General features: G+C 36.1%; 1 protein-coding gene across 1 annotated transcript; it reads right to left on the minus strand.

Annotated features, from left to right (window-relative positions):
* Positions 1–2,946: 2,946 nt before the first annotated feature.
* On the minus strand, positions 2,947–9,083 carry LOC140757368 (SREBP regulating gene protein). Its single transcript, XM_073093037.1, has 4 exons — positions 8,665–9,083; positions 7,775–7,916; positions 7,028–7,176; positions 2,947–6,334 (listed from the first exon to the last, which is right to left on the minus strand). Exons 1-4 carry the CDS (start codon positions 8,836–8,838, stop codon positions 6,134–6,136), a joined length of 666 nt encoding a protein of 221 aa, XP_072949138.1. The 5' UTR covers positions 8,839–9,083; the 3' UTR covers positions 2,947–6,133.
* Between the last annotated feature and the right edge of the window lie 5,105 nt (positions 9,084–14,188).

Here is a 14,188-nt window from a genome sequence, read left to right on the forward strand (position 1 = left end):
GTTTTTATACGTAATACGTGACTATGTTAGATATTAATTATGGCGTAATTCTTTATCTATAATTTATTAATTGCAATCATAGATAAGTACATTTTGTAGGATAGGTACGTATTTTATATATAATAATTATGTATATAACAGAGTTCAAGTTGATTTTTTGGATAACCGGACTAATAGTTTCGAATCAACTTGAATTCGAGTTACCAGTGGCATTGCGTGCTTTAGACAAGCATCGTATCAAACCTTGTTACCCCAAAAACAAGAGATTCCTTTTTGACCTTCGTAATTTTTGAAGTAAAAAAATATTGGAGCACTGATTGATTGATTGAACAAGTTGTTTAAAACTAAGAATTAATGACTCATATTAAACTGCAATCACATGCTTTGTACTGTAGCCTGTGTGCATGGAAAATGGAATCATCTTTCGGAACAATACATGTGAGTCAATGCAATGAAAGATGTGCCAGTATTTAGGTGGGTACTATTTCGCAAGAAACAACTACTTGTTACTTGTCCTTATGATACGTAAGCAATACGAAAAGGGAAAATCCCACTCTCTGATTCAATATACATTACCATCATCAACTTACTAAACTTTTTCCCTCTCTGAACGTCAAGGGGCCATTGCACACTACACTGGCAACGTGCTGTTTGGTTGGTAACACACCTTTTAGATTTTTAAAATTATTTTTACACGCTTTTTATTACACGCTTTTTATTAGCTTCACCTGTATGTTTGTATGTTTGTTTGTATGTTTGTAACCGACTTCTTTGGGCGCGATTTTGACCCACTTTAAACGGCCAGATTTCGTTCAAACTTTGTAGATTTATTAGCTTCACCTGTATGTTTGTATGTTTGTTTGTATGTTTGTAACCGACTTCTTTAGACGCGATTTTGACCCACTTTAAACGGCCAGATTTCGTTCAAACTTTGTAAATTTATTTCACAATTATACTATTTACTGTTCCTTAATTGATTCCTAGATTCATTTAGATTTTCTACTTTTTAGTTAATTTTATCATAAAAGCGTGTTTTTTAGTTTTTTGAACTATATTTATTATTAGAGGAGAAGTGCGCTAAAAGCAGGGATGCAACGCAAAAGATTTAATCATATGATAACGATTTTCTAACATGCAAATAGCTAACAAAAAGGTCCTGTAATGAAACCGCAACGTAAAAAGTTGAAATTTAAACCACCAAGCTATCACTGCTATGAAATAACCCGTTTAATTCTTTTCTTCTATGCTGTTATAGGCAGGTATTTCTTACCCTATTTGGGTTGTATTTATTCTTAAGATACCTATAGGCCATGAAATAGCACGCCTTTGTTAATAGGTGGCCTGATGATTATATTTTCAGCAGAGGAAAGGATAGGTACATTCTATGCTAGAACAATATTGTACAATGTTTATACAATTCATAATGAGAAGTTATAACAAGGTGATGTTATACTTTTAGTCACGACGTAATATCTACCAGATTCTGTGATTGCAACGGCCTTCGATGCAAGACACATTTGCTATGACTATCTGGTACATTTGTATTACAATAGGGTTATCATTACTACATTTCATATACATGTTTTGCTGTATATTGTATTGTGAACATGCGGTATACATTCATAAAGTACGTCACCATCTTTAGGGGAAGGGAACAGCCATCAAAATGTATGTGTTAGAAGGTATTTATTTAGGTACACGGTGTCGATTTATGGGTAGCCGCGTACTAAATCATCTTCCTGGTTGAATTGGTCTTCGCTTCCAAAAATGATAAACCTTATTAAGAGGTAGGTATATGTATATATATGTAGGTATAGGTATATGTACATATACCTACCTCTATAGGCAGGCATATAGGTATTTATGTGCTGCGTGTAGGTAGAGATCAATATGTGAGAATGTATGAGAAGGAGATGGCGAGGTCTGAAATGTACAATTTGTATGACGGCATTTATAAATGTGCCTTAAATACTTAAGGCCAGTTAACAATATTAAAATGTCATTGACTTTAACTGCAACAACCTTATGATACGCTTATCTTGTAATCCTTAATGGAGTGGTGGATTAAACGACCTACGAAGTAACACCTGTTCTTACATTACTTAGGTACATTTGATTACTGTAATATTTAATTTTTATATATTTTAAGTTTAATGTTTAATAACATAAGGTTTTCTGTAAAACAGAGCGAGGTTAGTTAGTTTAAATCCGTATGACTTAAATTGTAGGCTAAATTGGCCTAAGTAGGTTCATGGGCCGATTTAGCCCACAATTTCATATATCATATTGCTATGTTAAGGGGGGTACAATTGCAGGGACATAGGCTGAGTCGGCGAAAAAGTCAGGTCTCCTTGCCTATACTAAGGGGGGTTGTCTACGCCTATCATGGCCTACATCATATACATACATCATCTTCATGGCACAGTATGTCGCACTAATATAATATAGATCATTTTGAAACATTTAGTCTACAATTTCAATCGTACACCGTTGCCCAGCTCCTATATCGCCCCAACTAACCTTATCAATATCAAAATGCAGAGACCTTCCGCATCGTAAGGTCTTCTAATCATAATTTTATCGCCAGTGTCATATAGTCAAAATAACAATGACAGATAAAACATATGTAATAACGTTTATTTACACAAGCTTTTTATGATAGTAAGTGGGTCAAATCTCCTCCAAATATCTCGTCGGGTTTAGCCTTACGTAATGGTTTCATCTCAATTACAATTATCAATCGTTTTATTACAGGAGTTAAATAGAAGGCTATTTAAATAAAAATAAAAAATTACAAATCTATTCCCGTTCGCTAAACTTTCCTGTTAAATACTATACGGTACTAACTTGACAGCCCTGAAAATAGATAACGGATGCAATATACGATTATACGACTCCGACGAGATTGCATCGGACGTGGGATCGAGTAGGTATAAAAGTCATAGGTACAGTGTAAAAAAATATTTATTTACAATACGTCATTATCATTAAATTACTTACCTACATAACAATGTGCGTTTCAGAATCATTTGACCAAGTTTGGCGGTATACTTACAACATAGACTACGCTACACACACTATAATATATAGTGAATTATTAATTATTTGTCTCGTACGGGAACGCTCCAAAGTAGTACTTAAAGCATATACGTATAGGTAAAGGGTACACTTTTCGAAAGTTGATTTTTTTTAAATAAAACTTCGAAAGTTAAAGATAACGATGTTAAAGAAGGCGTCGGCAATAGTTTCGAGCTGATGACGGCGAATTGATTAACGAAAAATACAGGCCTTTATCGGCCACCCAAATTCAATACAAATATATGAAATACTGTTGCCTAATAAAATGTTTTGTGGATTACATGCGAAGATGAGGCGGATCGCATCCAACCCGCGGGCCATTGATGTCCCATCTGTGACTTAAAGGATTTATTAATAAAGATGGGCAGCAGAGTCATAGCATACTCGGGTCGACGCGGACGGCAATTTTTTTTCAAATTACAGGTTTTATAATTTGCATTTCTTACATGCTACCTTTGTTGGTTTGATGTTGTTATGCTGACCTATGTTCTGGGCGGCAAATTGTCTATCCTGGGCTAGTCGAGTCGACGCTACGCCGTTAGTGGACAGCGATTTTCGGTGAGCTTAATTTAATATTAAGTTGATCACATCAACAAGTACCCGATACTTTACATTTGTTTAGTAAAAATTCCTGACCGCCTTTTTATTTTACGTCTGACTCCTTCAGAACCAAAAACATAGGTATAAATACAAAATGCAGATAAAAGGCAGAAATACTTGTGACGCGGTTCTATCATATTTGTAAAAACATTTCTTCGGTCTAATTAAATTCATAATACATAAATAGATAAGTATAGATATCTCACCGCCTTATAATTGAAGGAAGCCATTAAATGGCTGACAAGTGTCAGCCATTTAATGCCATGTAACCACTTTTGACAATTACAATTGTCAAAAGTGGCTACATTTTCTTGTTAGGAGTGAGTAATCTTTACTAATCTATGAATACATATTTAATATTTGAACATTAAGACTATACAGATAATTTAGTCAGTTGCATATGGTTTTCGTATTAAATTATTCTTAAATATAATATTCCCTGGTGGCACACTTATTTTCCCTGGCGGGTAAAAACCGAGGAGCGTATCACCCCTGTAACATAAAATCATACATGACATTTAACAATAATATAGAATCTTCAATATATTATTGTTATTAAAGTATAATATTATTAATCCGAATATATATAATATAATCTTGATTATACATGAAACAACAATAATTATTTTCGGGGTATATTGCTTTTTTGAGAACTTTTGAGACAAAGAGGAAATTACTTGGCTATCTGCTTCTTTTAACTGAAAAGTGGTACAGAAAGTCAGTCATTTACACTCAACTAAGATCAAATAACACTGAAACGTATAACAATGATACAGGGCATTGGTAACTAAATTAATTGTCTATATTTATGTAATAATAAGTAATTATTTGTTGACCTACCAATATCAATGCTATCTTGAAGTGTGCCTCAGACAAAAATTAAAATGAGACTCAGCTTCTTTAAAGATTTTTTGCAACATTGAAGTAGCAACCGTGGCTTAAGAAGAGAGAAGTGGGTTAATGGGTTAATAGCCCATGCCCATCTGTAGCCTACACCCGATAAGATTCCTATTTGAGTTCGGCCACAGATGCATTGGCCGTTCCTGAAGACAAAGTTGGAACGTTTCAGATAAGTATGCCTCCCTTACCACACCCTTCAAACCAGAACACAGCAGGGCTGAAAACTGATATTATTAGGCAGACCTAGGTGTGGCGGTTGTGGCGCCTGAAGGATTTTACAATGTAAAGTCCCGTTAAGCATTGTCTTCTTTTTTAGTCTAAGTTATGGGCTAGAATTGCATTAATTTCTTGGTAGGTCAACGGTTTCAGTACAAATGTTTTTGTTCTTAAAACATATCATCATTCGTCTCCATTACAAAGGTAAAGGTAAAGCTTTCGACATTTTACAAAAGTTGTTATTATCAAAGTGATCGATTTTGTTCTATGAATAAAATCATATTCGCAAAACAATTTTTGGTTGATTTAAAGGTGGGTACACACTGCTGTAACGTAACATGTAATGTAACAGAATTCCCATAGTGTAGACGTCTTATGCGCACGAACCGTGCACACTACGCGCGCGAACAATTATTTCAACTCGTGCGCGCTGTGATCCGCCATTTGTCGGTTTTTTCGCCCAACACAAAGGGGCGCGCAGTGTGCGCGTAGCGCTAGTGTGGACGGCTCGTGTGTGTCTGTACTGCGGAATGGTATTGTCTTCGTTGTTCTCGACAGACTCAGCTATTTTCGCCGCGTGCATGCCGGAAACAAATGCGAATGGGTACATGCTCAAAACGTGCGCGCGCTGCTTCCACACTTATGAAATGCTCCTTTCCTGTTACATCGCTTGTTACGTTACAGCAGTCTGTACCCATCTTAGTATGCAGTGGTCGGCAACATGGGCCAAATAGTACTTACAAGTGGTTAGGAAGCCGCATTCGGAAATCATCTTTGAAATTGGTCAACAAAAAAAAAATAGTCTTTAAAAGGAAATTGCCTGTATACAAATGAATGTAATGCAGTATAGAAATTGTTTCAGTAAGTTCCGTAAGCCGTAAGAGGTTTTAGGAAGACCCGCGGACCTCTACTTGCCGACCGCTGATTTACATTACGACACAAACGCTCTTTAAAAATTTACAAATAAGTTTCTTCCCTGATATATGAACCAACAACTATTACACAATAAACCTTTAAAGTCAATTTTCTAAAACCATATATGTATAAAATTAAATTTCAAAATAATTTACATTTCAATGAGGATTTATAGATACTTTACAAGTCTTTCAAAGTTTCAATTATTTTGAGTAGACCAAGTACACAACACTGTGAATTTATTTATAACTTTAATTAAAATATAGTCAACAATTGTAAGTAACGCTGCTTTGGTCCTGTGTTCCTCAAAAAGTGACACGGAGCAACAATTACACAGTACAAAACCTGTATTCACAAGTACATAGACATTCACTATACACTTATATAAAACATTGTCTATTTCTGAGTATTTTGATATTAAATGTTAATCAGGCGGTCTGGTTTCCGGTGGTTCGTGACCAAAGCAGTACTTATTTACGGGATCTTTGTAAGAGTTTTCATGAAGGACACTGTGAGAGCTTGTACGACACTTCGTCAAGCACAGCTCGTAGTCGTCAGTCAGAGAATGAAATAACACATTCTCATCTGCTGATAGCTTCGATAGTACTATCTCGAGCATATTTCTCTGAAAATTAGCGACGTAAGTAAGTTATTCAAAACAGACAACATTTATATATACTTTTTCATTTCTATGTTTTATTTCATGTGTTTATGTACTCGCACATGGTGCCATGAAACAAATCTAACATTAACAAATATATATATACTACAAAAGACTTATCTTTATTTCTATCTCTTCAGAAAATTTATGTTGAAAATCTATGTTGTTTTATTTTAGACTGACACCAGACACATAACCAGTAAACCAAAGTTTAGATGTAAACAAACCTTAGTATGAGTATAATAACCATATAAATCATTTAATTTTTAAACTAGATGGCACTGTTTATATTCACAAGCAAAAGGATTATATGTGATACAACAGCTCATGAAGCTTCTGTCATCACCAAATAAAAACACTGCCATCTGTTTTCCCAAACATGCCAAAACCTATTCCTGTCTAATAACAGCTGTGTTAAGCACGCCATGTTCCACTTTCAAGGGTATGGTAAGGGAGACATACTTATTTGAGATTTTTCAACTTATACTACTTCAACGGTACCAACACATCTGTGGCCAACCACAGGTAGGTATCTAATCTTATCTAGCATTGATTACAGTCATCCATAGACAGTAGTAGACACTTACCATTAGGTGGACTGTATTCTTGTTGCCAGGCCCATATTATAAAAAAAAGTATAGCTTCAAAAATGAGTACCTTACTAGGATCTAAACAGCACGAGACGCAAAACTCGAAGATTTTGCAGCAGTGGTTCGGTTTGCATGTCTTACAGCTATACCTCTGATATTCTGTGTCAGTATTGCAACACCCATTTTTTGTTATGTCACTTCTTTGACACACATAACCTGAAAATGTAGACATGAATTTCTATAAAGATCATTATATTAACTATGATAATTGATCGGCGATTAATTTGAAGAACTGTGATTCTAATTAAAATACATAAGTTTAGTTACTAGCGTTAACTAGACTTAGCCATCCTAACGTGAAATCAAATTATGTGTGGTATTATAAGCCTAAAAAGTTGTAGAACTCTCTATTTTTTTTTATAATATATGAGTAGCAGACGTGCATTCAGTCCACCTGATGGTAAGTGGCTACTGCTGCCCATGGAAATCTGTAATCAACCCCAGATAGGATAGATATTCCTACCTGAGGTCGGCCACAGATGCGCCGCTACCCCTGAGGACTAAGTTGGAACGAGGCATTCCAACTTCCAACTAAAGTCTGTCTCTAGTTAAACTATGGTGGTACTTATGTCACATATCAGGCATTTTCCTGTCAGTTATTTCCAAGATGTTTTATTGTTGTTTATATTATAACTTCAGCCAAAGATGTTGTATTGTAGTTAGGTCTATATTATAACTTTATCAAAAGTAAAGCCAAAAGTTTATATTCTTCCACACATTTATTTTATTGCACGAGTTAACAGATAGCACATACCTTTGTCATCAACAATGAATGATTTCCCTTGTAAAGAATTTCTACACATTTCATTCGTGTCATTGTGTTCTTGCAGAGTTCTCCATACAAATGGTTTTTGATCCATGGATATATCTTGGTATACCATGCCACGATTGCTGCCCTAGAAACCAAATTTATTTTTCTTAAAAATTAACCCCTCAAAGGACTACTACTAACTCTATTTAAGTTGTTAAACTTAACATACTATAGTATTTTGCCTCATAAACAAACATACTTTTAGGTCTCATCATCATATCATCAACCCCATTTCTGTCCCACTGCTGAGCACGGGTCTCCTCTCAGAATGAGAAGGATTAGGTCATAGTCCACCACGCTGGCCAAGTGCGTATTGGTAGACTTCACATACCTTTAAGATTTTTTTATAAGTCTCTCAGATATGCAGGTTTCCTCGCGATGTTTTCCTTCACCGAGTAAGCAAGTGACAAGCAGAGGTGCGTGCCTGGGATTTGAACCTCGGACCCCTCGATCGAGAGGCCGCGTTTCTTAACCACTAGGCTATCACTGCTGTTTTCACTGCGGCTATCACTTTTAGGTCTATTTGCTTCAAAATATTGTCAATCACAAGTGTCCTGAATCAGGTAACCAATCTTTGAGTCATTACAGGATTAATTTCCTTTCTGAGGTCGGTAATAAATTATGTGCTAAGGGTAGCAGACTAAGTCGAAATGCTTTTATAAATGTCTTTCGTTTACAGCATCCTTCAAACCATAATACAGCAGTGATTAACTGTTGTTATTAAACATACGTAGGTGTGGCAATCATGCCTCTGCAGTCGAATGACAAAAGTTTCTACCACCTATATTCATATATCGAATTCACAGAAAAGAATAAAGTGTTGAAATACTAACCTCTCTAAGAAAACTAACAATACAGTAGGTAAGCGAGGACGCAAATATAACACCCAGGACCAATGGTTTTCGGATGAACCGCAGCAGCGCGGCATACCACATTTTAAAGTCCTTGGCTCCTCTCTCACAGTAAATAAACCATTGAAGTAAACACGGCAAGTATAATAATAACATTCTTATTTCAATTGCTGTATCCACAGTTCACGTCATAGTACTGTACTTTCTCTGTAGTCATTTTCAATGTGGGAAAATTTTATAATAGTCTAGTCCTGGGAGGGATAAACAATTACAATTACTTCTTGAATTAAATCTCAGACCTGATATAGCATCTAACAAAACGAAATTACTTAAAGTAAAAGTATGAGACTATTATTTTAATGTTTAACGTCATGGTTGACAGTGACACTCTTGACAGTGACTTTTTATCCTTCAAATAGTAATAATCATAGTAGCAAAAAAATTAAGTCTATGGTAGAAGCAATAAGTTGAAGTGTTTTGCAAAACATTATTGTTTTGCAAAAAAAAATCTCTTTCTCGTGTTCGGTTCAGTGTATTAAAATTAAAAATACATTATGAACTTTATGCTCGCCATCAAAATCCGGCGAAGCTGTAAAAGCTACACTAGAGCTAACAGTAACTACACAATATGAAAAAAATCTATACTGTCTTTAACTATTGAAAAAGTGTCGTAAAGCCGTTATTGTATGGAGTGTATAGGTAATGAGGTAAAGACACATTTATCTCGGGGATCTGTTGAAAAAGTGTCCACTTCAGTCAATAAAATGGCGCTAGTGTTGCCAAAGAGTATAAAATAAAGTTAGCTGTTATCTGTTATTAATTATTGCTTATTTAAAAGTTAAAAGAAAACTAAATACGTGGACTTTACTAGTTTATTCGAATAACTTGCAATTTAGATACAATTAAGTTGCAAATTTCAACTGTTACGATCGTGTGCCTACGGTTGTTGGTGCAGAATAACGTTTAATGAAAATTCTTTCTTTATTACCAGTTATGTCAATGTGTAAGTTTCGTCAATAACAATTGTGTTTGTTTCACTTTTAGGGGTACATCTAAATGACAATCAGATTTTGCCAGTGCTGGGTGAGGAGAAATATATCGGACATTGAAGATCTTCATGAAAGTGAAGAGCCGATGATTTCAATGAAATCATCGGCTCTTAATAGATGAAACGTTAATGAAATCATTTCATTAACGTTTCATCTATTAAGCAGCTCGGTGAAGGTCGTCATATATCGGGATCTTCTACCAATACGACAAACTTTTCTGTGTTACGTTATGCACCCATATGTACCAGGTTATTTTCTTTTCGACACATCGATATAGATAGACCAGAACGTGATGTCATCTAGTAGAGGCGATCACTAATCACATCTATATTAAAAAAAAGTCCCGCCGTCTCAATTAAGGCCACTTGTGTGAATGAATTATCATGTTGTGATATGTAAAGCGATATGTGTGATTTTTTTTGCATAAATGTGAGACAAAATTATATTTATTCACTCGGGCAACTTGAGTTGTGGAGCTCTTGATTCAATTGATCGTGTCCTCGATTGAAAACTCATAATTAAGGTGCAGTCTTATTATTGGCCGGTTTATTTTTCACTGAAAGGGTTTCAGGCTACTCGCGCCTTTTTGCGATTTAAAACCGAGCAATCTATTAGCGGGAAGTACTCCAGATTCGGAATCTACTACGATTCTTCAAAGATTTGACTATACCTTGGGAGCAATCACGAGTGGATGTTAAAAGAAAGGTTGGAAACGATTTTGTCCCATGTTATGTGGTTATTAAAGAACATATCAATTAGGTATGGAGTAGGGAGGGTATTTACTCCCTTGAGAATTTGCCCAGACAAAGAGTGTATCCTCAAGACCTTGTCCGCTTCTATATTGCCGTGCGGTGATATATGAGAGATGAGGAAGGTAAGAAGGACCATAAAACATGTTACCGTGGATTTAGGCGGAAACCCTGTCCTATATAGAGATGGTTATTTTGCGGCACTTCCCGCTTACCATCAACTTGGACTGCATGCTTGTTTTGCATGTGAAGGTGGTAGAACACTTTGTGGTTTGACTCCGGCGGCACCACCGCCACACCTATTTCTACCTAATAACAGCAGCGTTAGGAGCTGCTGTGTTCTGGTTTGAAGGTTGTGGTAAGGGAGACAGACTTTTCTGAGGCGTTCCAGCTTAGTCCTCAGGCGTAGCGGCGCATCTGTGGCCGACCTCAGGTAGGATTATCTTATCTTATCTGGGGTTGATTACAGATGTCCATGGGCGGCAGTAGCCACTTACCATCAGGTGGATTGCATGCTCGTCTGCTACTCTTACATTATATAAAAAAAAAATGTAACGACGTCCGTGGTTAACCCTTAATCGGATGCGAGCTCGTAAGTTAATCATAAATGAGTTTACTGTTAATTCTGCACAATTATACAAATAAGAAGTTCTCATAAAGAAATATATATATATGTATATATTTATATACTTTTTTTAGGTGGACAATATGTTGCCATTGTCTGGTAAAGGTTACAATTATTTTCAGATAGTGGCTATTATGTCGCCATTGTACGGTTTAAGAAAATACACATTAAGATTTGTTAAAATAGTTTTATTATAGTATAAAATGAAAAATAACAGAAAAAATTAAAAAAAATATATCAGAGTATGTTTTCAGCTAAGTGAAATTTACGAAAACAGCCTTTTACACATAACGCAACTCCACAATGTGAACATTTTATATTAGATCGTTTGCTCTCTTTTTTCGTAGAACAAAATTTACACCGTGTGTAGGTGCCTTGCGGTTCTGGGAAATGGATACCTACACTTTGGAGGCGAACCTCACCCGGGACTCCAAAATTCCCACCTTTCTTGTTTTTAAAAATAATTTGCCGCTGCTTTTTGCTAGTAAAGTCTCCAATTAGCGATCTAGCTAGTCGTTATCGAAATTCTCTATGGGATGAATCGCGCTGGGTGTGTTTAGTAAGATAAATAATATCAGTAGACCAATACAACTCGAAATCCGGTAGTGGATGCAAACCCATCATTATCATCACACCCAAAAAAGCTTTTATTTCACCTGAAGTCGTTGGTTGAAAGTTCTTGCTGCATTTTTGAGTCGCGTAGCGATTAGTCTCCATCACAATATTATCTATCAACAGATCTGGAAAAAGGTTACTGAAGACATCAATTGGCTGACTTTTATGTGAATAAGATATTTTAGGGCAAAATTTAGAAGTAAACTGAGGGATGCTATGAATCCTTTTTTTCATTTTCCAGTCCTGGTAAGTCCTATGTGGCTTTGAAGCTTTATCCAAATTTAGAGAGAAATTGGCAGCGTTCAGATCTATCACCATGTCTCTCTCCTCTGATGCAGTCGCGTGTTCTGTTTCTGCGACGGAACTAAGCTCTAAACCACCCTCAAAAATTTGTTCCAGTCGGCGCTCGATAACGTCCTCGTAGGGTAATTCTTCCAGCGCATGTTGTGGGGATGGAATAAATTCTTCATCGTCATTGTCTGATTCTATGTTCGACCAGTTTTCTAAAATATTTTGAAGATCCTTGTCGGATAAAATTCTTTTAGAAGCCATTACTAATTACTCTGAAAGAAGAAAACCAATAATCATGAATAAAACCTACATAATAATAAATAAAACAATATAATGTAAGTAATACTCCAAGAACGAACAACGGTGGTATTTTGAACACTCATTCCCTATACAAAACCTCTAAGGGACAATTGTAATATATTGGCCACCAACTTTATAATCCTTTTTGTAATACAAAACTCTCAAAAAAGTAATATTTCTATTAGTTCTACAATGAATTATATAAAATACTATACAAATCAAACATTTATTTGTACTTACCGGAATTTTTAACATCAAAAATCAATTTTTAATTTTCAACTTGCGAAAATTGTGTTATTTCACTTAAATTTTGGCGCCCTTTGTCAAAAAACACTCTATAGACAATAAAATGTCACATTAAGTTTTTTTGTAATGCCACCTTAACAAAGTTACGTTCAAAATAAATGTATTTTTTTCTTGTTTCAAATAAAATTTTTCTTTATTCAATAATCCTACAAGTTACATTTAATTATTTACAATATTAACGTAATAAAAAAAAGTACAAAATAATATATGAAACAGGCTATAAAAATACTTATAATAAAATAGTTAAATATAATAAGCTTCATCCAAATTGTTGTCTCTTGGAAGAGTTCCCAAAACGCTGGCGACATTACCTCGCTGAATAGCAAAGCTAATTCTTTGCCCGAGGTAAGCGCCAGCCCTTTGGTCGTGGGTGCACTCGATCAAACGCCTTGAAAGGTGTTTAAAAAAAGATCGAGCGTCAGAACCCCACGGCCCCATCGTCTCTACACCAAACGGCAGAAATATATAGTCTCGACTGAGACTAGCATATTTCTGCAGTTTGCGTATTTCCGCATCGGTAGCCACAACACCAGCTGCCCTAGAAGATAGTTGAAGATGGGATGGTGCCATTGTGTCGACACACGTTGCATCCCACACAAGACACCTCCCATTCTTCCAAGGAATTAAAGTCAAGCCGTCAGGCCTCTTACCATCGTCTCGTACAACACCGTTCGGCTCTAATTGTGCCGGTACGTTGACGGTAGCAAGAGCCCTGCGGATGACATCATTGAGGGCAGCATGGCGCGATTGGCGACCGGCGCTACGACGACAAGATAGGCCGTGGTGTCCCAAATGGTCTACCTGAACTCCACAAGGGCAACAATGTGGATGAATTAAAGGTAAACCTAGTCGCAAGCCGATAGCAATGGTAAATGATGTATTGTCTAACACTGACCCTAAGTTGTTGGACGGTGTTGCATGAAGCCAAAATCCTGATTCCTTAACAGAAACGGCCAGGAGACGAGCACGCTCAGCAGAACTGACACTTGAGTTTACCAATGAGGTGTGTGTTATTCTGCAAAGCGGCTCGTCCCAAAGCCTTTGCACATTCAGATCTACAGGTAGAGATACACCTGGGCAAGCTGTGTGCCAAGCATTCCTGGCTTCCTCACAGTACGAGATTTCTGTAAGACCTAATGAAGAATTCGTTATTTTTTGGAACAGAGAACTCGTACCGTGCACAGAAGACAGGAATGCCGGTAAAGCAACGGATGTAGCTTTCCTGATACCAAGACCTCCAAAACGTATAGGTAAAGAGGCCTGGGACCAAGATCTATCATCCAAATTGCAATTCAATATGTTTGATAATATCCTCAAAATATGAGAATCCAATACTGACAGAGAATTTAAAAACTTTCATGCTGGGCAACATCTTAAAAAGTATGTAAATTTGGGAACAAAAATACAAAATCGAATAATGTGATAAGCCATGTGTATTTTAATTTTGCCTAAACGTTCAGAAATTATATCAAATTTTGACAAGAGTTCGTCGAAAAAAGGTTGAATAGAATCTTCTAAAACGGGAGAACCGAGGAGGCGCAATGATTCTTTTCCTACAATTTTTATATCAG

The sequence above is a fragment of the Epargyreus clarus genome, unplaced genomic scaffold, assembly GCF_041222505.1.
Source record: "Epargyreus clarus isolate Ecla_fem2 unplaced genomic scaffold, WU_Ecla_fem_2.2 ptg000004l, whole genome shotgun sequence".
Lineage (NCBI taxonomy): Eukaryota > Metazoa > Arthropoda > Insecta > Lepidoptera > Hesperiidae > Epargyreus > Epargyreus clarus.